The 26,341-nt window shown below is 46.7% G+C and overlaps 1 protein-coding gene across 1 annotated transcript in view; it reads left to right on the top strand.

The window, feature by feature from the left end:
• The window catches only part of LOC116432723 (lachesin), a 78,301-nt gene that overhangs the window by 18,156 nt on the left and 33,804 nt on the right, over positions 1–26,341 (top strand). The window contains exon 3 of the mRNA XM_076367572.1: positions 10,017–10,219. Coding sequence (XP_076223687.1) covers positions 10,017–10,219 — 203 coding nt within the window. The remainder of the gene's footprint in view (positions 1–10,016; positions 10,220–26,341) is intronic.

Here is a 26,341-nt window from a genome sequence, read left to right as displayed (position 1 = left end):
GATTTTGAGAATGTCAGGGGAGTCTGCTCTTGGGTATGGAATTTATTCGCGAGGCAAGGTGAAGTGGAAATTTTAATCAACAATGATCCCCGTGATCGATACCGGCACGGAAATAGGATTTCTGTTTAAAGGTTTTCATCCCCGACGGTTGCACGGTTAGAGGAGACAGCCGTCGTTGGATCGATGAAGTAGAATGTTTGGTGCAACAAGCGAACGCATTAAGTAGATTGAGCCCTGATCGTCTCGGAAACGGAACCACCGGCGTTTTCTAGTTGCCGGTACACGGGGAATCATTCACCCTTTGATTGTGCTATCCATTACGCGCGTCTTGGGGAAGGTTCCGGGGAAATCCGGTGGACTTGTGATTAATTCTTCTAATCTGAATACTGTGAAGTAGCGGAGGCACTGTTCGTTTTAAAATTGAAATGTAACGGTATCGAATATTTAAGACGCCGTTCGTTGAAACGTTTAGAATCGTATTAGATGTAATTATATCGATATCTTCAGTAGAAAATTAGAAATATTTTACAAATGAATGTAATGCTGTAGCGGCTAGCAAGCACGACATGAAGAAACATTTGACGTGCAAAGAGCTAGTATGGTTTATGACAAGCAGGTCAGTCATAGTGAGTCATAGACGTAGTTAGTCATAGACAGTAATAGTCACGGGCAGAATGATCTGTTAATATTAGAACTACCGAGCATTTAATACGATTAATATGGAATTCCTATGAAAATTGTAACAATAGATTATTTTCAGTTTCTTCAGGCATTCATTATAGTACTGAAATGAAACTATTTATTTTCACAATCATTTCGAATATTCAATGCTTCGAAGATATCAATAATCGCTAAACAAAAAAATCGAAACCAGCTTTTTTGACTGGTACGGTAGTTAATAACCAATCTCGCCAAAATGCTCTCAATATTTCACGTATTCATATAAATATCGAATACAATAATACTGTTATAATACTCATTAGAAAAATAATAAATAATTGCGAAAGCCGACGGTGTTCGCTACAAAAATAACAGAATTCGACACATCCTGTGTCCGCGATATTATTTACAACGGATTTTCGATTTCGACACCGCCGGGATTGTATATTTATGGTAACAGACGTGATTTCCGGTGCAGCGAGCAAAAGCCAGATGTATATTTGACGAAATTCGTGGACCAAGGGTTGAATAATTCTTTGGAGACGGTGGAAGTAGGTTAAGTGTGCGTCAGATTCTCTGCATGGGTCACCGAGTCAAAATTCTGTTTTTCCCGAGTGCTCGGTGCCGCGGCTCGAAGCCAAAGCCAGAGTTTATTGAGTGTCGAACCGATAGGTCCCGAGGTTCGCGTGAATGGAATCCCTTTTAGATTATGCGCCCGCAAGGGCCGCGTGGATTTAAGCACTATTTTATAGGCGGCAGCCATTTCGAAAATCAGGCTACGGAACGCTGCGGTGGGGAGAGAACGAATCCATCGGCGACCTGGATAGCTCAATTCGTTAGAGTAGTCGTTCGGCAAACAAAAGGGCTGCTTCCAGGTCCAGCAATCGGGTTTCTTTCTCGGTATAGATTTGGAAGAATTTATTGAGCACGTCTGCGCGGGTTGTTGCGGCTCCCACGAAGACAGTCGAATCGGATTGAAAGAATCCCCTACTCTGTTCCCGATTTCCTGTAATCAGTTTTACATTAGCTCTTTTAACGATACGTTCGAAAGAACCGTACGAATTGTGTAAAGAGAACGTAATACCTTCTCGTTGGAACATTATCGAATGAAATTTAAATACGAATATAAAATCTGTAATATGAATCGTCTTCAAATATTATCATTAGAACCACGACGTTCCAAATCGTGGATTCCTCTCAAGAATCTTCCTATCCAGAGATCAATCCTCGATTCCAAATAGCTTCGATTCAAATCAGCCATAAATTAGGCTGACGTCGAATCCGTGTTAGATTCGAGACAGATATTAACTAGGCGCGGATCATTAGCATATAATTTGATTAAACCAAGCATCTCGTTCCCGTCCCATCAGGTATTCATGCGGGGCGGAATTATTCATCGGGAAATAACTGACACCACGCGTCTTAATAACTCAACAGGTCCGCAAAAATCCGCCAGCCGCCGCGAAATTGTTTAATTCCCGAGCAGTTTAATTCGAAAAGAACCTCGGCGGAGCTGGCGGAGTTATTCGCAGCAATCAAGGGTCCGCCTGCAGCCAGCCAGACAGCCAGACAGCCAGCCAACCAGCCAGCCGACCGCGCCGCGATTTACCGTGCCCGTCCCCGAACATCGATGTAACTGAATTTAATCTATCCGCGCAGCGGGGTCGTCGCCTGCGGAGTCACTTGTTCAATTTCGCGGCATAGGGAGACGGTATCGCTCATGCAAATTTCGAACGCGCTTCCGCGGCGATTTCCATGGGAAGCGTGACTAACAAAACATCGAGCGCGAATTCAATAACCGCGGAGGATGCGTTTATAATTCACCCCCCGCCCGCCCTCCTCCCGCCGGCGCGTTATGCAATTTATCAGGTCGCGTGCTCGCAAAAAGCGTCGGCCGTTACGTTAAGAAGGACGAGCGAAATGGCAAACGAGAGCGAAAAAGAGAAAGAGAGAGAGAGAGAGAGAGAGAGAGAGAGAGGAAAAAAGCGAGCAAAGTAAACTAGAAGGGAACACGGCTGAATACAGCTTTTAGCGTTACACGAGTACCCGTGGGAGGACGGGTGCAAAAAGGAGGATGGAAGATCGCGCCGCGCTGCGTCACGGGAGTTCATCAGTCCATCCGCTAAATATACTTAGCGTGGAAGACGAGGGCGGCCGCGGAGGGAGAGGCACCGATCTGTGTGCAGTTCCGTGCACCGTGTCTGTGCGACGTCCGCGAGGCTGCTTGGCGCGGACCGGCCCGCTGCGGGCCTCGTTTTGTTTGTCCACGGTATTTCTCGCCGAAAAATAGTTTACACGGCGAGCCAGGTGGACGCGCGCGCAGAACTCGACGGAATGCGGCACGTTCAGTAAATTTCGTGACCGTGCGACGGATAGAGGCTCCTGTCTTGAGGCGGGCATTGTGTACAAACGGCCGCGCGCCTGTGCGCTCCTCTGTCTGTGTACAAATGGCCCCGGCACGTGTCCGTAACTCACGGGACTTATTAAACGCGCCGGAAACGCGGGCTCGTACCCGCCGGGCTGCATCAAAGAACAATTTATATTTACTCGTGTTTCATACGTTCATTCAGTCGGCCGGGCTACCTTCGCAGCTGCCAGCGGGACTGTAACCGTGGAAACTGTCGTGCCGGCTCTCGTCCGCTTTTAACAAGTGTTTCGTTTCGTGCCGAGCAACGGAACGCGGCAGGGTGCCGGACAATTATATCGTTATTATTCCGCCGCGAGGGAGATTTTAATCATTTTTCCTGCGTCCGCCGCGCGTCCGTGTCGGGGGTTTTTCGGTTATAGTTCCGTTTCGTTATCGACGATTCGCGTGTCGTAGGCTCATTGATAATTTTCTATTCGACTCGACGCGATCCGCGGGAGGAATTATCTATTCTACATTGTTCTACATTCGGTTACTCGATTCCTTCGAAAGAACATTCAAGTTCATTCGTTACAGAATTAATTTGTCAGAACTCCCCGCTCGAGTTACAACGAGCGTGTCCAACGTGGTCCACGTAATAAACGTGGCAGATAATTACCACGCCGGTGTTATCGAAAAACAAAGCCGGATTAGTTCTTTGAAGTTCCATCCCGAAGAGACACTCGTATTCCGGCAGTATCCCGCGAACAGCCGGGGCGAACGAACACGATACCGTTGCGCGACGGAGCAGGTGAATGTATTGATAATCCGAGTGTCCGGGGGAAAAGTTCGATCCCGGAAGTATCGAGTCGCGCTCGAAACTGGTCCGATTATATAGCGCGGCGCCGGTGCTCGGCCGGGAATATAAAAGAGCGCAGATAGGATTCGTAAAAAGCTGGACAGTAAAATGACGCGTGAACCGGAGTGACACCGGGATCGGGGAAGCGTCTCGCGGCGGTCCGGCTTTTTGACAGCGCTAATATAAAGCTGGGACGAGTTTATCGCGACGCGTTTCACGGGGCCGTCTCGGCGGGACGGTGGCCGCGCGGTTCGCTTTTACATCAGCGATGGTCGTCCCGTCGCTGTGCAATGGCACCGGGAATAAATTCGCAGGTAGAAAGTTACGGGGTTCGCAACTAGACTCGTGAGGCGAAGTTATGGTGAAACAAACGGGCCTCGACCTCTCGCTCCCTTTCTCCCTCTCTCTCTTTCGCTTTCTCCGGTGCTGCGGTGTTTTATTTCCACTTTGGCGAGCATTGAGGCAAAGTTCGTAGTTAAATTGCTCCGAAAGACGCTTACCGCATGGGAGTTTAGGAATATTGCAGTTCCTTAAGCCCGGGAGTATCTCATTTTCCAAGTTTTCAGCAATAACGACACCTCGGCCTCGTTATTTTTCGCGAGTCCTGGCCCTGCCCCGGCCTCGCGGATAATACCTCCTGCCTCCCGGCCCGCGGAACGAGGATCGATTTCCTTTCGGCGCGCCATCGATCTGGATATAGCGGCTCAAGTGTCTGGAAAGCCTTAGCCGAACTACTGACCGAACATTCGAGCGGTTCATTTTCCAAAGATTTTCCATTCCGGATACATCCCCGGAGATATTCGGATTAATTCGGAAACGATATTATTCGATTGAACGGGAACCGACGGAGGATTTATGCGGGAACGATGCTTCTTTATTTCCCTGTGCGACGCTGTTTATTCGGTTTATGTCTGTAGCGATACTCGGATTCTTGATTAAAAATTAGGGAAAAATTCTGTAACGTCTGTTTCGGTGTCTGTAAGCTTCGTGAATTTTCTCAGGATTTCTCGATGCCACTCGGAACTCGATAATCCGGATTTCTGTTGTAACTCTATCCCCCAGCGAAGATAGAGGATTGTAACTTGGCACGCAATATTCGTGGTTTGCTATCGACCGGTCCATGGTCGGTTTAATTTGGTACTTTGTATACTTTTGTTGCTCCTATATTCCGAGATTATAGTTTGTTTCGATCTCAGCGGAGATTCGCCTGCCGGTAATAACCGTGATTCTTCGGGGCCCTTTGAATGCGACAATTTCTGCGGATCTTTCGCGAAGCAATGCACGAAATTCCGAAACGAAAGAGAGAAACTCGATCTACGAATTCTACGCAATTAAAAAATAAACGTGCTATCACTTCGCGAAAATTCCGGTGTTATTCCGGGGCCAAGCGAATGCTCTCCATTCGACTGTGGTATAATGGACAAGTTTCCCGCGGATTATCCTTAATCAGCGATTTCCGTGTTTCCTGGTCCCGGCCGCGGGTAAAAGTTACATCGCGCAGGAAATTTGAATTTCATGCTACACATTTAACCCCGAGAACGAGTCTGCCGGGACGAGTCGACGACTCTCGAAGATTTGAATGCCCCTCGGTAGACCGACGATTACGCCGGGCGGAGCATCAAACTTTTAATTCGCCGAATGGCTTACAGAGCCGCGATCGGAAAGTAGCTCGGATAAAAGATGAGTGATTCAGGGAACAATCGAATGTTTGCCGAGCGTGGCTCGCGGGAATCAGCTCCGACATACGGGAGCCGCGTATTATTTGCGGAATGGAAAAGCTCGAAGATTCTCCGCCCTTTTCGCTCTCGCTCGTTTAAAACGGAGCTCTCGCGAAGAACATCGTGATGAAAAAAAGAAACACCGAGAGAGAGAGAGAGAGGGAGGGAGTCTGAGAGGAAAGAGGAAATTCTCGGAGAAACGAAATTTCTTCGCGAGCGAATCGCGGGATTCTTTACCTTCCCACGAATTACTATCTTCCTCTCTGTACCGCGTACACGTGGCGTGCCAATATGTGTGTATGTATATCCAGACACGTTCCGCAGCAACGCCCCGTCCCCGTTTTAGTTCTTATTATTTTAATAGAAATTCTTGGCACGGTCTCGTTCGAAAATAATGAAACTTTCGCGGATACCGTTTACAAGTTTCCCTATTTGTTTTTGCCGCGCCGCCGTCCTGTTCCGTGTGTATACACCTGACAGCGTTCGCAGGAGCAGATACGGAAGTTCGCGGAATAATCCCGTGCCGCGGTAAATTCGATGGCCTCCATTGAATAATGCCCGGCCGCGTTGCCCCGCCGACCGCGACGAAATGGCCGGTCTCGCTGTATTCGTTAAACATTTTATTACGACCTTTTCTCCCCTCGCCGCTTCCCCCCCTCCTTTTCCCGCTTTTTCTTGCCGCAGCAACTTTCGCACGGCACCGACCGGCTGAACTTTAGCGGCGAACGGTGGCAGGACTTGCCCCCCCCCCCCCCGCGGTCCTAGACACTTTTTTAACGCTGACCTGACAACCGACGGCCGACCAACTTTTTCAACGTTTAGCCCGGCTACTTTATGCGCGTATCAGCCCCCGTGATCCCGCGACACCTGGACGAGCACCGGGAATCCGGCGAGACGGAATTCAAATGACACGCATAATTATCCGCGTCGTCTCCTCTCGGACCAGCGCGGATCACGGGTTTTTCGCTGACACCGCTTGTCAGCGTTATTTCACGTTTCATATCAGTTTTTCTCCGGCGGGAAGGAGTTATACGCTTGTTACAGACCTATATTGATTGCGTTAAACGGAGGTGTGTCTTGTTGAACTTTTTTGAAGCTTATATAAGTCTGATAGTAACTTCTCGGATATTTATAGCATTTCGGTGAGATGAAATGTTCAGATTTGGAAGACTAAGTCGTGGAAATTATCTAATTAGTCGAAAAACAAAGATCAGCACGTAGTTTTCTTTCTATTAATTAAGCAATTGATATACAATTTAGCTTCACATGTTGAAGGTTTAACGTTCACATCTGCTACGTATCACCGAAATTAATCTACCAATTTGAAAACGAAGTTCAAAATTTTCACGACCCCATTACCTGGGAAATAAGGAAATTCAATCATTTCGGCTAATACGGTAATCCCAGCTTAAAAATTTCCGACGGACAAATTGGCCAAGACAGTCGCTAGAAATTACGACTCTGCATTCGCTTATGTCTCCACTCAGCTTCCACAAAAATCTCCCTCGCAGATTTATGGCTGAGCAACGCGACTGCATCAGAGCGGGGAGTTTCCACGCGCTCTGGAGCGATTTAATTAATATATACACACCAGAAAGTTTCCTCCGCAATCTCTCGGCCCCATCTTTTCGGTTAATATACCCGTCGCCGGCGCGGAGGTCGCGAACGATCCGCTGTCGCTCGGTTGGAGGACGATGACGTTGAGTTTTTCGCGGTCGGCGAAGTTTCCAGGGCCAACCGGGATCAGAGTTCGCGTCGGTGTTGTCATTAGAATGATTCGGCGATCGTGTTTCCGTACACGGGGACGAAAACAAGGCGTATTATTCGAGCGGAGGAGCTGACCGCGACGAAACACGCGTTCCGGGGTCCTCCGAACGGGAGGAATTAATTTATTCGTGCCCAGTGTGCAATCCGGAAACTCCGACAACTGCGGATTACGCGAGGCTACGGGTCCAGAGCGCCGCTGTGTTCATGGTAATGCCTTGACAGGTAAATTGCAGGTACCGCGAACTTTACTTTATGCCCCCTCCCCGATATCCGATGACATTCTCCGTTGCGTGGCCACTGCGCCCCGGCGGTCTGTAAACTAATCAACGACGAACCGACGGAATCAATCTCATATTTCGTAGACTGCCGGCGTTTGAGCCGCGGACGGGGCGGGGCGGGGCGGGAACGATCGATCCCGAATTTCAAACGTTTGAGGCGAGCCTCTCTTTTCACGGTGAAACGCGGATTCGAAGTATCAGCAAATTTACATTCTGATACCCCGTGCTTCCATTTTATCCGGCAACAGCGATTTTGATTATTTCTGCTTGATATATCGCTCGCGAGCTATTTCATCCCTGAATCGGCGTTCAAGGGAATTCTTGTCCGCGCTGGTTCCCGGGGAAATAATTTATCCCGGTAAAGCGACGTGTCTTCAGGTGTCAAGATCTTCTGAATGGGAATTACATCACTCGCCAGATGTACTTTATCACAGGTATTTTATTGCAGCCGGGGAGGAGGACCTCGCTGTCCTGGAATAAATATAGCGACGCTCGTAATGCTGTTCGTATATTTTAGGCATCGAAGGGTCGTAATTCAGAGGCAGGCCGAGGTAGATCTTTTTTCCCTTTGACCCTTAGCTTCTAGCACCTTGGGTGAGCGGGTAACATGAATAGAAGGCCGGGCGAGGAATTGAAAGTGGGCCCGCCTCCCCATTGTGAATAAAAATCATGGCGATCTGTCTGCGGCAAGTACATCTCGAAGGACCCTCCGAATGAATGAGTAACCGCAAATAATCTCGTTAATTTGCGAAAAGTAAAAAGCAAGGACCCAGGCGGTTCTTTCTGAATGCGTTACCTTCGCGTCAAGGGAAGATCTATCAAAAGCAACATTTTCCCACGGAGATCGCCGAATGAGTCCAAACTTTTCTGCCCGGAGAGACAAACGATCTCATTAACTTGTAAAAGGAAATGTGTTGGCTTTCATTTCGAGATACTGCAACAGTTTTTATAATGAAGACAAGTGAACACGTAAGGCACGCAAAGGACTAAATTAACTAGTTTCAGAAATATCGTTATAGATATTGAGACCCATTTTTCTTATCAATTATCATTTTATCCACTCGAGTCCATAAATGGCTGTCATCGCAGGTTCCATTTCTAATACCCAAAGTTTAAATAGATCTCCCGGAATGCACGCTGCCTAAGTCAAGAGAAGATTTATCAAGAGAGAAATCTTGCCAGTGACAGACGAATGAGTGGAAACTTTCAGACCGGGAAAGTCTGAAAAATGTCACGATATTTATTTGGGCGACGCGACCGTGCGGAATTGTTTATGATCCCGATAGCGCAGCGGCCGGAACAAAGAACGATCATCGCATCCATCTTGTCCAACACTAAAATTACCGGCGCATCGAAGGTCTGTCCGGGAATTTCCTTGCGGTTGGATCGTGTTCGCGTCGTCGTTCATCAACATTTGTTTTGATTCAGACACGATACGCCGGGGCTCCCGGCGCGAGGCTAATAGAGAGCGCGTTAAAACTACAAACTGTCGACCGGGGCAGGGGCGGAATTGATGGAAGGGTTGCTCGATATTTCCCAGGGACAGATTGTTACCTTGTTGCGAACGCCGATCAGGATCAAACAAGAATATTAACAGCGTTACAGGGCGTTTAGGGTTGGCCCCGTTACAGGCTAAAGCTTTGAGTGCCGCGTCACCCACATACGGGCGATTCTTGGTTCAAAGCTTAATATTGGTCTTTCCGGTCCGCTATTCAGCGAAACAATTCTCAACGGAAACATATCGCTAAACAACGTTCATTATAGTTACATCGGAAATGCTCTATAATTGTCTCTTCTCTTTCCTGTAATTCCTAACCCTTTGACGAAGATTCTGTAAAGCATACGAAACCATACAGATTCTGCGAAATTTAATACTGAATGCTTAAATATATAATAATCATTTCTATTACTGTTATTATAGTAATATTTATAATTAACACTATTGAATACCGTACTAGGTCACTACGAATTTCTTATATGTTACAATATTCTCCAGTAAATTTGAGACACTTCCACTCCGTGAAGGGTTGATACAAAAAACTCACTGACAAGGCTCAAGAACACCTAGCGCCGAGGTATAGTCGCGGAAAATTCGAAAGAGTAAATCCGTTAAAGGCGTCGGGGATCGTTCCGCGTCGGTTTACGTAGCTCCCAGGCTGGCAAACATCGCGGAGAGCAAAATGAACAATCGTTGTAGCAATTTTCCGGGGCTGCCGGGCACGAGACGCGCATAAATATTTGACGCGGTGATAGCCGGGGTGGAAAGGGGTTAAGTAAAGTCCGGGGGAAAGCCTCTTAACGAGGATCCCCTAGTGGTACAGCGTTGCCTGCCGTTGGCCGGGCTTAAGGCTTGTTCGGGCGATCGCTTTGATTTAATGCCTATTTTTCAGAGTATCCGACGGCGGTCACCGCGGAGATAGTCGCGGCGAACTCGAACTCGCTGGACCCGGAAGCGACGGGGATGCCGCTGGACGTCGACCTGCCGCCGACTCTGCCGATGAACTTCCGGACCGAAAATTCGACGATGATCTCCGCGCAACTCGGCTCCACAGCGTTGCTCCCGTGCGACGTCCAAAACCTCGGCGACGGAATGGTGAGATTTTCAGCCGAGCGGCTATTATTCAGGAAAGTTTCCACCGAAAGCGTTACCCGCTAGGTTTCGGGACGATTCCCTTGGTCCCACGGGACGTGGAAACTTATTATCATATCTGCGTAATACATGGTCGTCCTTTAGGGACTCTCCGAGGGCGAGAACGCTTCTCCTCTTTTGTTTTCGTCGTTTCTTCCATTTGATTTTATTTCGTTTCTTCTGTCCGCCGATGATTTATAAGGTCTTACCCTTTTTTTCCATCCGAGGGCACGGTGTATTGATTTCTCTGCGGGTTATAGAAATGAAGTTCGCGGAGGTCGCGTCAGTTTCGAGACGTCCATGTAAGTGATTTCAATGGGGGTATTGTTTAAAGGGAGCGTGTACTACGCGGGAGAGGAGGCTGGTATATTTTAATCCCATTTTTTGCCTGCAGCATTGCAGCGATGTTTATTATTATCTCTGCGAACAATATCGCTTTTATTCTCGCTGTGCAACAATTGTTTAAGCTTTCTCGTCAAATTGCATTCGCGTTTTTCCGAAGTATTCTGTTTTTGAGGGGTACTATTGTTTTCGGTACATTCCTCTTCGTCGTTATTATTTCGAATGTGAAGCTTGATTAAAGATCGTATCATCTCTACACAATAGATCACAGACATTCCTAGATCTCCCTAAACATTCATCATCTAGAAGCAAAGGTTACGTCGATTTTAATTCATACAATTACCTTAATTTCAATTATCCATTCTCGAACCTCCGATTTCCAAAATCTAAGTGAACGATCATCACGAACATCTGTTTTCTAACGACAATAAAATAAGTTGCACAATAAATGTCCGCGAGCCGAATATTAATCTCGTTATTTTCGGTTGAAATTCCGTGAATCCCTCTGGAATTTTCTCTTCTCGAGAGGAAAAGAAGAACATTCCCGGGCGCATCCGGGTGCTTCGACCCGCATCACGCTCGTCGCATCGACGTGCGCCGCAGACACATAAAACCCGGCGTCAGCTGACGAATCATCTCGAAAACCGCGACGTTAATCCCCCGCCGTACGATTTTCCACGGGATTATGCACGTTAGATTTATTCCACCGTGTAAGTGGTCCGCTAAGCGTTGTATCCGCTCCGCGGTGTGGATCCTTTTAATTCGGCCCAGATATTACGAGTACGGACAAGAGCCGGGGGTAAAGATACACACAAAGGATACCGAAGGAAGATTTAATTGAAGTAAGAAGAGCGGTCCGCGTTTTTGTCCGGGCTCGGCCTAACAGAAGGTTCATCCTTCGGTTGAAATGAGATTAAAAGCTGAAGAGCCTGGCGACACGGGATTTTTAACTCTTCCTCGCCGGATACCGTCCCGCTGTCTCTTTCGACGCATTGTCTCCGGCAGAAGCATCCGCGGGGCACGATAACATGCTAATAACTCGCATTATACGCGGCACAATGATATTTTATTTCATCCAAAGTGGATGGCAAGTAGACCAGGGGGAAACTGGAAATAATTAAAGGGACCTCGTCGTCGAGTATCGATTCCGTACCTTGAAAGGTGGACCTTTTCGAGGACTCGGATATATTCAGATCCTCAGCTGTGTCATACTTTTATAAAATAATTCCCTTTGTTTCTTAATATTTTAACAAGTATAATACGAAATCTCGTGACCTCCTCACGTTTCGCTGACAAGACCGGGGAGTTACGCGAGCGATCTTTCACGTGTCAAGTCGATCACTGGAAGAGATGGAGTCTATGGGAAATTGGATCAAAATCGACGTAGATGTCTTCGTTCCAGCGATAATGGAATTTAAGAGGGAAAAGGGGACGATCGACGACGGATCAGAATCCCTTCGTTCTTCGAGAATCCGAGTTCGGAAGTTGCGAGGCGAGTTATCCGCGATTACCTTCGTTAACCAAAGTAGCTTTACCTCGCAGCGCTTTGTCGGGCCGGGACTCTGGAAATTAACCGAGCAACGCTGGGCTTTCGTTCGCGATACTTTTTCATGGCGTCTCTCTCTCCCCCTGTTTTTCTCTGCGCGCGGACACCGGCCGAAGTTTCTTCTCTCTCGCCGGCTGAAAAATGTGTCTACTTCGCGGAATTTCTCCACAATGGAAAACTATAAAGCCGGAACTTTCTGGCATCCCCTAACGAAGAGGCCGCGCTGTCGTCCTTATAATTGGAAAAAGTAATGATTCCGGGTGCCCGTGAAATAAATGTTTTGCCCCCCGCCGGGAAAAAGTCTAACGATTGCACCGGCTAATTGGTACGCGTAATTGAATGTACAGAGGGAAGAACTCGTCGCCCGGAGAATCGCGATTAATCAAGCTGATCGATCGTTTAAGCTAAAAATTCCGTTAAACTTTTGGTGCCCGATACAACGGGCCGCGAGCTCTTTGTTTTAACGAATTCGCGCTGGTAAGCGGATTGTCCCGTCTATTTTTATCATAGCTTTATTGAGCACAATGTAAAGCCAGTACTCGTCATTTATCGTGACGCAGTTCATTTTTTACTTCGCAACGGTCCTTTGACTCCGCTAATACCGACGATCTTCCTTTCTTCCATTTAAAACGTTTATTTCCATATATTATATAATAATTGAATCGGCAAACTTCCCTCTCGCTCCTCCTCGCGATGTTTTACATGAAAAGTTTCCTCCGACGTTCCATTGTATCGTTCTAAGAACGTCCCCCTTTGGAAAGTTCCGCTCTAAATTGGAAAGAATAAATGCGACGCCGCGATTCGTTCGTCCAGGAGTTCAAGGAGAGCCACGAAAATCTGCCGCGCGACTTGAAGCACGCGGCTCTTTTCCCTAAACCGAAAAGAACAAACCTGAGGAAACAAAGCGGCCGCCTTTGATCCCCCAAAGCCCGGAGCACACTCGACGATTCAAAAGCGGGCCGCTACTTCTTTCGTCCCCGTTGTCTTCGCTCGCCAGGAAGCTCGCGAGAACCTCCCCCGAACGCACACGGAGCCAACGCTTCGCAACGAAATTCCGTGTTTCATAATTGCGGGTCAGAAAGTGCGCGCACCGACGCGGAAAACACCTTTCCCGTGCCATCAAGCCGCATTTTCACGGCCCCGTATGCCCGTGTAAACATTCCGCGTTACGGGCAATTACCGCGGAGGATCCGCGCGAGGGTCAACGCCGAGAGGGTTCGCGTTCGAATTAATATTATCAAAACAGACTGCCTCTTGGTCCGGTGGACGGATACCTAATCGCGATTCACGGCTGGGACGGTCGAGAGGCTCGTTCAGGACGAGAAATCAGAGCGAGAGGTATCTTACCGCGGCTGTTTGTTCGCCGTCACGTACGCGTGCAAAAATGTCACGGCGTCGCGAGCAACGGCCATAGAAGCCGGCCCGGGTTCCGCGGATTTCGCGGCGCTCGTCGAAAACCGGCGGGAAACGGTCGCGCTTTTCACGGCCGTGATTCTTCTCCGGGATATTCACGGGGTTATCGGCGCATTATTCGTCTTCGTCCGCGCGGCAGCCTCGTCACGCAATAATTGCGCGGTCGCGGCGCTCGGATGCAGGCGGGACCGCGGATGGGAACATGAACAAGAGGATCGAGGGCAGGGGAGGGCGGGAGAAGGTAAACCGACGCAGGTGGAAATCAATAGGAAGGTCGCCGACGAACAATTCGCACGCTACTTCTATTGCCGCTACGTGATCGCTGGACCGTTCGTAGAAAATTTCATTGCGTGCTCGCTCGCGCGAGCTCTCTCTCTCTCTTTCTCGTTTTCTCATTGCGACGGGCAACGAGATAATGAAACCGGCCGCGCCCCGCTCGCCGCTTGGAACTCCCACGCAATCTTCCCGGAAGAGACTGACTTCTAATTGAATGCGACGTCTCCGAACCGATAGGAATCTATCGCCGGCGGCTCTTGCACGCGGAAACCTGGATTTCATTCATTCGGGTGTCCCGTTACGCTTACTTTGCGACAGACGTCGGTCTTTTGTGTATGGTTTCTTGCGGTTCATTCGATCATCGGACAATGGAGTTTTCGTCGGGGAAAGTGGAGTTAACCAGTGGAGTTCCGAGGTTTTCGAATTTCTAGAGATCTCGCTGGTGTTGTGGGAATTTGTGAGTTATAGTTGGAAGCTCTGGATAGTGGAGAACGAAGTTACGGAATTAGTATCTCGTTGTTGGAATAATTAGATTCAATTGCGTAGATCAATATTAGATGCGGAGGAATTTGATGGGATTTCGGTGTCGGTTTTACGGTGGTTTTATTAAGTTTCTTGTTTAAATGGCGGTGTTACTCGAGGATGATACCAGCAGGAAGTTTTTCCATACGATACTTCGTTCCCGAGGTAATCAGGTTTAAATGTTTGCCACGTACGCGGCTCGTGGAATATGCCGGCGCGTCTGATCGTGGCCGACCGTTTCTCCTTATACTTACTAATGCATATTACATAGACTTTCGACACGATTCCAGAAACCTATAAATGAACAAATTCCATCGAGGTATCGCGCAACGTTATCAGCAACCACCTCGCCGGCTCCGTCGCGTTTCATTTTTCCAAATCTGGGTTAACGAAAAACGCACAGAGTCACGTAGGGAATTTTTTCGGTTAAACATACGCTGTTTAGAATTTCGGTCCGAATTTTAATTGAGAGAACGACGCGCCACAGGCGTCCCTCCAATATTTACTTTGTTAAGGGCCTCGGCTACTTGCCATTAAAATAAATACCGACGAAAACCCGCCGAAATGTCGCTTTGACGCGACAGAATCAGAGTTCTACTTATTAACGGACCTTCGCGAGCGAACTTCAAACGTTCCGTGCTGCGGGAATCGGCGGAGCTCCCGATAAAGTGTACTTAGCGCGGCCAGAATGGGTACAGGGAAAATTTTGCGATTCACAAAGGTAAAGGAGATCCGCCGTGAATTTTAGCGTGGATCGCTTTGGTCGCGGGAAACGAGATAATGAAGTCTCGGTTTCTAATTGAACGCACGCCCGAAATAAGTCTGTGTACGGACCGCCTTATCTCGTCGAGATTGCCGCCCTTTATATGGGAATCCTCTTTATGCCCCGTGGAGGAAGCGAACGGAAGAAGCCGCCGTTGCGCGCGTCGCGGTATCGATGTCTGAAGCGCGCCGGTGCACGCCGTGGGTATTGCATGCTGGAACTACCGGCCTAAAAGCCATTTACGATGATATGTGGGATTTAGGGTACTGCCGGGGAAATAGGAAAACAGTGGCAAATGCCTGCGCCCCGCGGCAGCAAACTTGTAAATGGGAGTGCTCCCTGAACTGGAAATATTAGCTCGGCCAACGTATAATGTCGTTTTTGGGCTGGCCGAGCTTCCGATGTTATAACGCCGGTTTCACGTCATTTACATAAGTGTTCGAGAGCCGGGAGGCCGCGCCCCGTAATAAACACCAGGCCGTTTCGGAGTTTAACGATCAAACTTCGCGGCTGTACATCGCGGGCGTTAACTAACAAGAATACGTTACATAAATGTTGATCATCTTCTGTAATGCCGGCCAGATGATCACGGCCGCGTTAAACGGTTTAATCAAGTTCGGCTGGAGAACGGTTCAGCGTGCTGCTGCATTATTCGAGCAAACGACAGTTCCGCGTTGCGCGCGGGCGGTCCGCGTAAAAATTTAATTGGCGAAACGCATCGGGCTCGCGAACGCTGGACGAAATTAAAAATCACGGCCGAGGAATCCATTTCGCGCGCTCTGTAATGCATGGCACGGTACAATTTAAATTTTCGATTTCATCGAATTTCGGCCCGCCAGTGTTAATCGCGCGCGAAGGAGCGTATTGTCGTACGAAACGCGAGAATTTCATTACCGCGCGATATAAAATCCGCTCGCCGGTACCCCCCTCCCCCCGCCCCCCGTGTTCCAGGGCGATTTCCGACGATCCGGTAATAATTATTTTCATGGGTCGCGGGAATACCGCGAGCGTCGCTCGCGCAAAAATATTTTCCCCGAACGCGTCGCACGCGAAGTAACACGAGGGGCGAGCACAAAGTTATCTGGAACAACTGAAATCTCGTTGCCGCGCCGCTCCGCGCCGGGGGATGAGGGCCGCGGAGCATAAAGAATACACGCCGACATTATACGCTCGTGTCGGGGCGTGTTTAAAAATTTTTACGACGCCGCAATTACGTGCGGTATAGGCGGAGGTTATGAAAGCTGAAATATTTAATTCTTAATTAAGCCCGCGTAACTTTTTATTAACCAAAGTGAGTCGCGTTATGGCCGGCCGGAATAATAATGAGCTCTTTAATTCGTGACGCGGTCAGGGAAGGGAGAAAAATGGGGGTAAACCGCGCGTTTCGGACGCGTTTACCGGTAGCGGGACAAGAAAGGGCTAACGAAACGGCCGGCGGGAACTGGGGAGAATGTATTTTTCGCATTTCCCTGATGAACCAGACCCCCTTTCTTTGCGAAAGTTGTGTCGACTTCTAAATTGGTGACCCGTAAGCAAGGCGAGCCGGCAGAAACTTCGCCGTCCAATTACTGCAATTCCTTCCTCCCTTTTTTTCCCTTTTCACCCTCACTCTTTTTCTCCGAGGCACTCTCGTTGTTGCGCGCCCCGACACGACGTACAATTTACTTTCTCGCAGTTTATTAAAACCGTCCGGCGGCGGTGCGGTGCCGAGCTTCGACGGGCGATCCCTTCAATTCCGTTGATACGCTCGCGAAGTCGGCCGGAGCTCGCGATGATTCGGTTAGTCCCTTTATCTCGAAGATTATGCACCGCCCTCTCGCTATTAACGCGTTCACCGAACCGCTACTCGCGCGGATTACTCGTACAATCGCAGCGAGCTCCTTAATGAAACGGAAACCGTAAGGTCAGGCATCTTCGTAGGAATTTCGAACTCCCGTGAACTCTCGCGATCGCGTTTTCAACGGTAAATAACGTTTTAATAGCAATGACTGTTGTTTTCTATAATTCAATTACAAACAGAATAAAAGAAGAGGCAATATTAAAGGATACTTTATCAAAAGAGAGACACTTCCCGAATTATTCATAATACGCCATCTTGCAGCTCATATATCCAATTAACTTCAGTTCGAATATCCCGCGGAGAAACTAAATATTTAAATCCATGCGAAGAGCGACGTCACGCGAATACCAGTGACACGCCGGCGTTAAACTATTCACGAACGCCATATATAAAGACAGGATCATGGTATAACACGTTCCGCTGATTAATCGATCGACCCTTCAACCCTTCGGCCCCGAGCGAAGGTCGTCCGACCCGCGATCCCGTAGTCAGCGTAAAAACCGCGTGTACAAATGACGAAAAATGAGGAGCGAACGCGCTCGACGAAAGACGAAGGAACGTTTCAATTAGCGCGTTAATTCCGCGGAGTACTGCAGTTTCTACCCCGTTATCGGTACGTCCGAATAATAATCCGCCCGTCCGCCGCCCACTTTGTTTTTTTTTCTCTCCCGTCCCCGGTCGTGTTGCAATCGCGGTATCCCCATTCTTTCGAATTGCCACTTCGTTCGTGCGGTATTACGGTAATGGGTATTTTGGTTAAACGGTACTCTAATAATCCGCGTTCCATTGCGCCACGCGAAAGCACTTGCCGGTCTTTGAAGCTTTTATCCCGATTGCAATGCTCGAAACTTTCGCGTTTATGAATGCGTGCCGTTGTGGCCGACCTTTTTTTTTTTTGTGTCTCCCCCGACCATCCCCAATTTTCTGCGTCCCCCCGCCCGCCGTCCCCGTTCCCATCGGCTCGTCCCTCCCGCTCCGCTTCCCCGTCCGTCCTCCAGGTTCCCGATCTATTTATCTCCCTTTATCCGCGACGGTTGCAGTTTCCCGCTGAAAAGTAGCGACTCGGTGTAACGTCCCGGGAAAGGGGTTACCGGTGGGAATAGAATCACAGGGCTGAACCGGGTCGCGGCCGCCTTTTTGCCCGTAATTTACAGGAATATTTGGAATCCGTTCAACAAAGACGAGCCGGGGAGACGTAAATCTAATTATATCGATGCAAGTCGGATTGCGGCTCGCCGCCCCGTTTCTTGTTCTCCTCCCGCCCGTCGTCGTCGTCGTCGTCGTCTCGCTTCTGCGCCCTCTTTCGCCGCCGGCTATCGAAACACACCCGAAATTCCGTGAAACGAAAACGATGATCGCGTACCCGCGGGTCGTGAATCGCGTTATTCTCCCCGGGACGCGGCCGGAATACGAAATATCGTTGTGCAACCGGGCGAACGGTCCTTGATCCTTGAAGGGACGCGGCGAAGTAGGGCGTTGCTCCTTCGCGGAAATATCCCGGCTGCAAATCATTCCCGCGGCGCTGGTTTATCTCGGCCGTAATGCGATAGTTCGGCCTCCGCGGGGGAGCGATTCTAATGCGGAGCATGTTACACGTGAATTACAACGGGAATTAAACAAACACCGCGGATTGTTGGGTCTGCAACTATAGAAAATTTACCTTTCATTAAAAGTACTCGTTGCTGCGGCGGATCGCGGCTGCTAGAGGCTCGCCTCTCCGTTTGCTTTCTATGGAATTTACCCGTTGCGTTGATTTAGCGGTGGCCTCGGAAATTTCCTGCTGCTTTGCGTTCTTCTGGGACTGATTTCGGTGTTTTCGATACGCGGGGTATATTCTGTGTCTACATTCCTCGGCAGAAAAATCTAAATATACAAAGTTGAGTCTGTATGTATTGTAAAAGAAGTTTCTTAACGCGTTACAGTGTTTATATTACACTATTATCTACTTAGTTGCATTATTAACCTTTTGCACTCGGATGTTTCTTACTAGAAATATTTGCCATTTCTTTGTGAAGCGAAGACGATGTTCTTTGAGACTAATTCGAAGAGAAGTCACCAGCACATTGAGGAACAAAGCTTCTTTATTCCAATGTTTCACGTATCGAGGCATTGTACAAAGGTTAACATTAAATATCACATTCTAAATTCTTACTGTGTCAAATCGAATGACTCTCAGTTACCACTTGATATTTAACGTTGAACTTTGTACAATATCTTGATGCGTGAAATATTGAAATAAAACAGCGTTGTTTCTCATTGTACCTGTAATTTCGAGTTAGTTCCAAAGAATATCGTCTTTGTGTTCTCAAAAAGTGTTAAATATTTATAGTGAGAAACTTTCGAGTGCAAAGGGTTAAAAATTTTCTATTACATCGGTTATCTTGCATGCGACTGACATGGTCTTGTTAAGAGAGTTTGTTAGAAAACTCCATGTCCTTTTATACGAACGGAACGCCTCACGAAAATCTTCGAGTATTCAAATATAACGTTCAATAGAATTCGGCATAGTGTCGGATAATTCTTTTCCATGAGAAGATTACCGAAGTCGTCAGAATTCTACGCGCCCCTCAGATTTCTCTATTTATCATTGTGCATCCAATCTATTCCGCGCAGATAGACCGACGAATTTTCCCCGGGCCGCGGAACGATGACAGAAAATCCGGATCGGAGGCGGATGAAAACTTCCATTCCCGTGCGAAGCCGGTTCAAAATTGATCCAAGAATGGCCGGGGGAACGTCTGCGCTCGCTTTAACACGGGCAGCGGCGGCAGTGGCACGAGTCAACGACTGGCTCGACCGTACGACGCAACAGACAATACGACAGTTTGTTCAGTTCATGAATAATAATCGCTAAGCGCGATTTAAACGCAAGAAAATGGCGGTCCCGCCGCTCACGGCCGACTAGGTGACGCCGTGCACGGAATTGCGCGCGCGTCTATTCTATTATTTCGGAATTAGATAACCGCTAAAATCATTATACTCGAGCAACGCGAGATACAGCCGACGTGCTGATCTTCGAGAAGCTAACGTTGTATCTAACGATAGGAAGCTACCTGCTAAACGTATTTATATCCGACGGTGTACAAGTTGAACGGCATCGATCGAGCGAAATTTGAAGAAAATAGATTGCACTAGGGTGGAAAACAAGTGTGCCTATGTACAATGTGTGTAATGTATGTTTATATATATATATATATATATATATATAAATATAGAGAGAAGGTGTATATATAGCTGCGGGAACAACGTTTATTGGCTTCCCGCGCGCCGACAAGGGGTTTTACGAGGCCGCCGCGAGTTCGCAACATCGTTACAGGCCCAGTCGGAATCAAAGCAGGCGCGATCGCCTTTGACGCGTGCGTTCCGTGTGTCGTTTTCAACGACCTTTTACGTAACTCGACTTCCACTTACCTCTTTTATATCATATTTTACGAGGCAACCGTTCTATTTTCGGTACGGTCACCCGGCCTCTCTCGATGTCGGCTGCGCAGTGGTTGAGACTAGGGTTGAGCGAGCAGGGGGATGAGGTTTCCGTGTTGTGCATGCGCGATTTGTTACGCGAGAGATCGGTGAAAGCGCTTCGAGACCGCAGCAGAAGAACACAGCTGGGAACTGGGCTCGGAGAGGAGGGATAAAAGGTTAGGCTGAGAGGAAATCGGGATACCCGGCATTCTTTAAAAGTCTCACGGAGATACTGGCGATTGTTTATGTATTGTTATCGAATTGTGCGCAATCCGTTCTGTCTGTTATCTCCATTTTCCCGGAAATCTTACGGTACCGTTTGAAAAATTCTAAACTCAATCTGGACAGAAAGTGAGAATCTATTCTTAACCCATTCGCCTATGATTTCTTTTACAACTCCGATATATGCGGCCACTTTGTCATTAATAATTTATTGGAAAAATAGAAAAATTCTAAGCATTTCTAAGCATATGTTATATTTCCTTTTAAGTATAATAGTTGATTACAGAGGAGTAATATTTACTTTGCATTCGAATGAACTGAGTAATATATATTTATTGAATCATGTTGAAAACCACGAGTCTCACTCGTAAAACAAGGGGTTAATTTACAAAAATTCAAATCTTCAAAGACAACTCTTTGCGAACGAATGTCGACATTTCGAGGAAATCGAAGTTTCAAATCTGTAATCTTGAACATTCGTTTTCTTGGTGACGTATCGAACGAATTAAGTTTTATTGATTGTGTGAGATATACAGAACGTAGTAAAGTAACCGTTACGAAGAACCTTGACTCTTTAGTTTTTGCTTTATTAAGAGAGCTATTTCGATGGCATGAGAGTTTTGGTGGCTATTTACTCGGCAGTCAAAGTGTCAAACAAGAGATCGGTACGTAAATCCACTTCTACTGTTCATGCAATCGTATAATTAAGCTCCATCTGCGGTTTTGTATATTTCAAAGAATCTTCAAAGTGTTAACCCTTTGCACTCGGATGTTTCTTACTAGAAATATTTAACATTTTTTTACGAAGACGACATTCTTTGAGACTAATTCGAAGAAAAATCACCAGTACATTGAGGAACAAAGCTATTTTATTCCAATATTTCACGTATCGAAGCATTATACAAAGTTCAACATTAAATATCACATTCTATAGATTTACCGTGTCAAATCAAGTGGTGACAGAGTCACCTAAGAGTGCAAAGTGTTAAGAAAGTACAATTACGATAGAACATGGTTGTCCTCGCACAAAGAAACACTATCGTATAGATGATGCGCAGTGTCGCTTTCAAATGTCCACGCGAACACATGAAAATCCGCAGTCTACTCGCGGGACAACCTAACATATCGTTTTCTTCGCGAGCGTCCAGCTGGAAGCAGCGTCGCCAGTGAAAGCTCGCGAAGGAAAGGGAAGATGGTCGCGTGGCCGAGTTTACGTAGCACAGGATGAGGCTTCTTTGGAAATCGCTAACGATCTGTATCCGAGTAATTGGGCTGGCCTCGCGATCCACGGGCCGGGGTCGGGACGCGAAGAGGACGTGAATGGGATGTAAGGCATCGCGCAGGGAACCGGCGTCCGCATTCATATCGGGGAATTGCTCGATAAGCGTGAACCCGTTACTGCGGTGCCGCGGAGACGGATGAACGTGTACCAGTTGCGGACCGTTCCCTGAAATCTGCCGATCGTACGAACATTCTGCTCGCCGTTCAACCGACGGGCAAATTGTCCGATGGGCCGCGCGACCGGTCCTGACGTGAAGGAGCCGGGAGCCGCTCGGGGAAATACTTCAGCGTGCACCCGTGACGTGTAATCTTGTAGATTGCTGATCCGCAGCGGCGGACGAGGCAGAGTAAATAAATTTTTAATTGAATTTGGCTGCCGCGGCGACGTGAACGTTTAACCCTGTTACGTTCTCCGAAGGCTCGCAGTTTGTTTCTGTTTGGATATTTGCGTCGCGGGAAATGTTCCGCTGGAAACAGGTGTGCCGGTGATGATTTTTCTTTCACTCTTTGTTTAACACTTTGGATATTGAAGCTTGGTGCCGATAAAATGTTGTTCGCAACAATTGCGGTGAAGCTTGATGAATTTAGTGATGTAAGTGAATTCTAATTTAATGGTTGCAGCGTACGTTAATTAGGTATTGCATAAATGTGAGTTCTTTAGATTGGTTTAACCCCTTGCCGTACAATGAGTGAGACTCGCGGTGAAGATTTCTAAACTAATTTAAGAATCAATGTTGTTCATTAACGGATCAAAGCAAATTTTGCTATTATCAATGTATTATCACATGAAATTTCCACCTGTAGTAGAATGGAAAATTTTGTTGTATTTCTTACAAATTGTCGGTAGTAAAATATTACACGAGCTTGGCAACGAAAGTAAACAGTACGTCAAGCGGTTAATTTAGTTCAATTGAGTGTTTCAATGGTTTCGGTGGTTAAATTCGAGAGTAGTGAAAAATGGCGTTGAATGGAAAAAGAATGGATCAATGATGTTGGTAAATTGAAAATATGATTCGGTGGCCGGGAAGTGAAAGCGGCATTAAAAGGCGATTGTAGCACATTTTTATCTAAAAGCGATGGGAATTGAAGGTGAGGCGGAAAGGAATTTTTAATTGCCTCGCGAGAGGTATTTAGATGTAATTAGAATCTATTACACGCTTTAATTAATGAGCCGGAATGGAGGAGACGGACCGGAGCAACGAGAATAAATTCTTAATTGAGAGTAATTAGAAGATGGCACGAGCGCGTAAAGGGGGAGAGCGCGCGATATGCCATTTTTATTATCAATGGCCAAGAATGGAAACTGCGGAGGCGTGGCGGAGGAGGAATTTTTAATTCAACGCGGAGTGCCATTGAAACGCGTGTTAACGCCGGCTGTTTTGAATAAAGGGACGACAATGGAACGATATTAAAGCGCACACTCCGCGGAACTTCTGGCTGTCGTTACACGGACTGCTTCAAAATAACGTCTCATAATTTCATTCAACCGGAACTTTATTACATCCCATTAAAGCGGCTTCAGCTCGATGTAACCTTCTTTCGGAACTAATAAAAACAACTTAGCGAAATGTAATTGAAAAGTTTAATACCAGAAAAAAAATCAGAAAATCGTGGCGCGCTGTGGAACCGTTCAAACTTTCCTCGGGTCACCAGAGCCAGCTACGTTTCGAGATCCAACCGTCGAAAGGGAAGAAAGGAAATTTTTAAAAGCTCAGGAAACAGAGCGTGAAAATAGAAAAGAATGGTAAAGATGGTAATAATTCGGTGCGTCGTTCAACGAACACTGTTTTTCTCTCTCTCGCACGCCATTCATTTAAATCTTACTTCACGTCGAGTTCAAAGTATTTCATCGAATTTTCACATTCGCCCGCAATTCCGCGTGAAATTGTCAGCGCGCCGTATCCGCGATGTAAAAATTTTTAATGTGTTTTAGTTGCTTAACTCACAGCCAACCGGTCTCGCGAAAATATAGGTTTCGCGGATCACTTGCCAACCGGCGGGCAGATAAAAATGAAGCGATACATCAGCCTCCAATAAAAAATATCGACCAATTCCCGGAGCCGCCCTTTCACAGAACACGCGCCTTGAAAAGAGCCCGGAAATTTTTTGGTCGCGTTTCAGGCCGCGTTTATCCCGCAAAGTTGATTTCGAGGGCGCACTTCGCCGGGAATAAAAAAACGCTATTTACAGTCCGCGCAAAAACAAGACACTAAATTCCCGGCGAGCGTAACTATCTCGTGAAAAGCGTTGTAAAATATGAAATGAAACACGCTCGTCGCGTGACACAGTGTCCGAGGTGAACGGGGACAGAGCGTGACGGGGATAACGCGACAGCCGAATCGAATCCAGCGATATTCTTTCCGGCTGGAGTTTCTCGAATCGGTCCCATCGAAGGGTGGAACTGATATTGAAAAAGTTTCGCATCACCTTTCTACATTTATTTTCCTCCGCGAGCGATCGACCGATTCCAGTTAACGTTTAGTTAAGTTTGATTTAGTTACCTGTACAGGGAATTCCTGTGGCCGTCCCCCTTTTTAATCTTTGTTCCCGGCGGCATGGCTACGAAAAACGACGTAAAGTTTATGCGGGGCGGAGGGGAGGGGAAGAGGAGAGAATATCCGAGGCGAACGGTGCTATTCATGTGACCGTAATTAAGGAAGGAATACCTGCCTCGACTTTATTTATGAAGAATATCTCCAGGGCCTCGGGCCACTCGCTGTTTATACTTCCGGCGGGATAAAGCCGCCCTTTTGGAAAACTGTTTCAGCGTTACAGAGAGCGGGTGGCTTCATCAAAAGTCTAACGATCCGCTGATACCGCGCCCGGTTTTATATCGTTCGAGGTTTTCGGTCGCGTATATCAGCTCTCGCGCCGAGCAGTGGCATCGGGCTGAGACCCGGAAGCCGCCATAACCGGATGTCTAGAGCTATGTAAACCGCGTATCTCAAGACGCCAACTGCGGCGCGGCGCTCATAACGCGAGCAGGAAATATTTCCGTGACCTATTCTGAAGTGAAGCAATTATCACTTGAATACCTTCCGAATAGTCGGTCTTGGCGAAAGAATAACACGTGTGACGAGGAAGGGAACGACGTGTAGGTTTGCGAGTAATGTGGGGAAACAGTATGGAAATATTCAGGTTTTCTGTGGATCTGTCTGATGCTGTAATATTCTGTGTCTGTTAATTATGTCTAATATCTTTAATATTGGATCTGATATTCTGTATGTAATGTCTTTAATACTGAATCTAATATTCTATATGTAATGTCTTAATATTAGATCTATAGTCTGGATATTAGGTTAATTATTAATTACCAAATTTGGTATTAATCTAATATCCAACCATGAATGTTTAATATTTTGAATATTAAATTGAATATTTAATTCCTGGTAGAGAAACAATATGGAAATATTCAGGTTTTCTGTGGATCTGACACTGTAATATTCAATGTTTGTTAATTATGTCTAATATCTTTAATATTGGATCTGATATTCTGTGTGTAATGTCTTCAATATCGAATCTAATATTCTATATGTAATGTCTTAATATTAGATCTATAGTCTGGATATTAGGTTAATTATTAATTACCAAATTTGGTATTAATCTAATATCCAACCATGAATGTTTAATATTTTGAATATTAAATTGAATATTTAATTCCTGGCAGGGAAACAATATGGAAATATTCAGGTTTTCTGTGGATCTGACACTGTAATATTCAATGTCTGTTAATTATGTCTAATATCTTTAATATTGGATCTGATATTCTGTGTGTAATGTCTTCAATATCGAATCTAATATTCTATATGTAATGTTTTAATATTAGATCTATAGTCTGGATATTAGGTTAATTATTAATTACCAAATTTGGTATTAATCTAATATCCAACCTTGAATATTTAATACTTTGAGTATTAAATTGAATATTTAACATTTAACATCTACTAGCTTTTCTACGTGAAATCTGATTATTACGTCCGATACGTTTCTTACTTCTCTCGTTCTTAATTAGCTGCATAAAGATGGGCGATTGATTTTCTCTCGGTTTACAGTGTTCGAGGTTTGTGTTCATTCATGATAGATAAGGGAATTAGTAATTAATCGAACTCCCGCATACACGGGATAGAATTCCACCGCGAGCGATTGAACCGAGCAATCCTTTCGATCACTTCCTGACACCCCTATTAACTCGAGAACTCCTCGATTGTGTTACGCGAAGTTTAATCGCGAACGTCCAGGCACGCGGAACGCCGAACAATTTTTTCCATGAATTTTTCGGGACAGGCGCACGATGGTTTTCTATTTAAATTCCGGTGACACGCGGGACCCCCTAACGAACGCTAATGCCACGGGCAGCTTGAAAGTCTTAGAAGTAGAATGCAAAGTGTTTCATGATTGTCGAAAATTATTCCGGTGGAA

This window comes from Nomia melanderi, chromosome 1 (assembly GCF_051020985.1).
Source record: "Nomia melanderi isolate GNS246 chromosome 1, iyNomMela1, whole genome shotgun sequence".
Classification (NCBI taxonomy): domain Eukaryota; kingdom Metazoa; phylum Arthropoda; class Insecta; order Hymenoptera; family Halictidae; genus Nomia; species Nomia melanderi.
The sequence above is the reverse complement of the archived record's forward strand: the minus strand, read 5'-3'. Positions and strand labels throughout refer to the sequence as shown.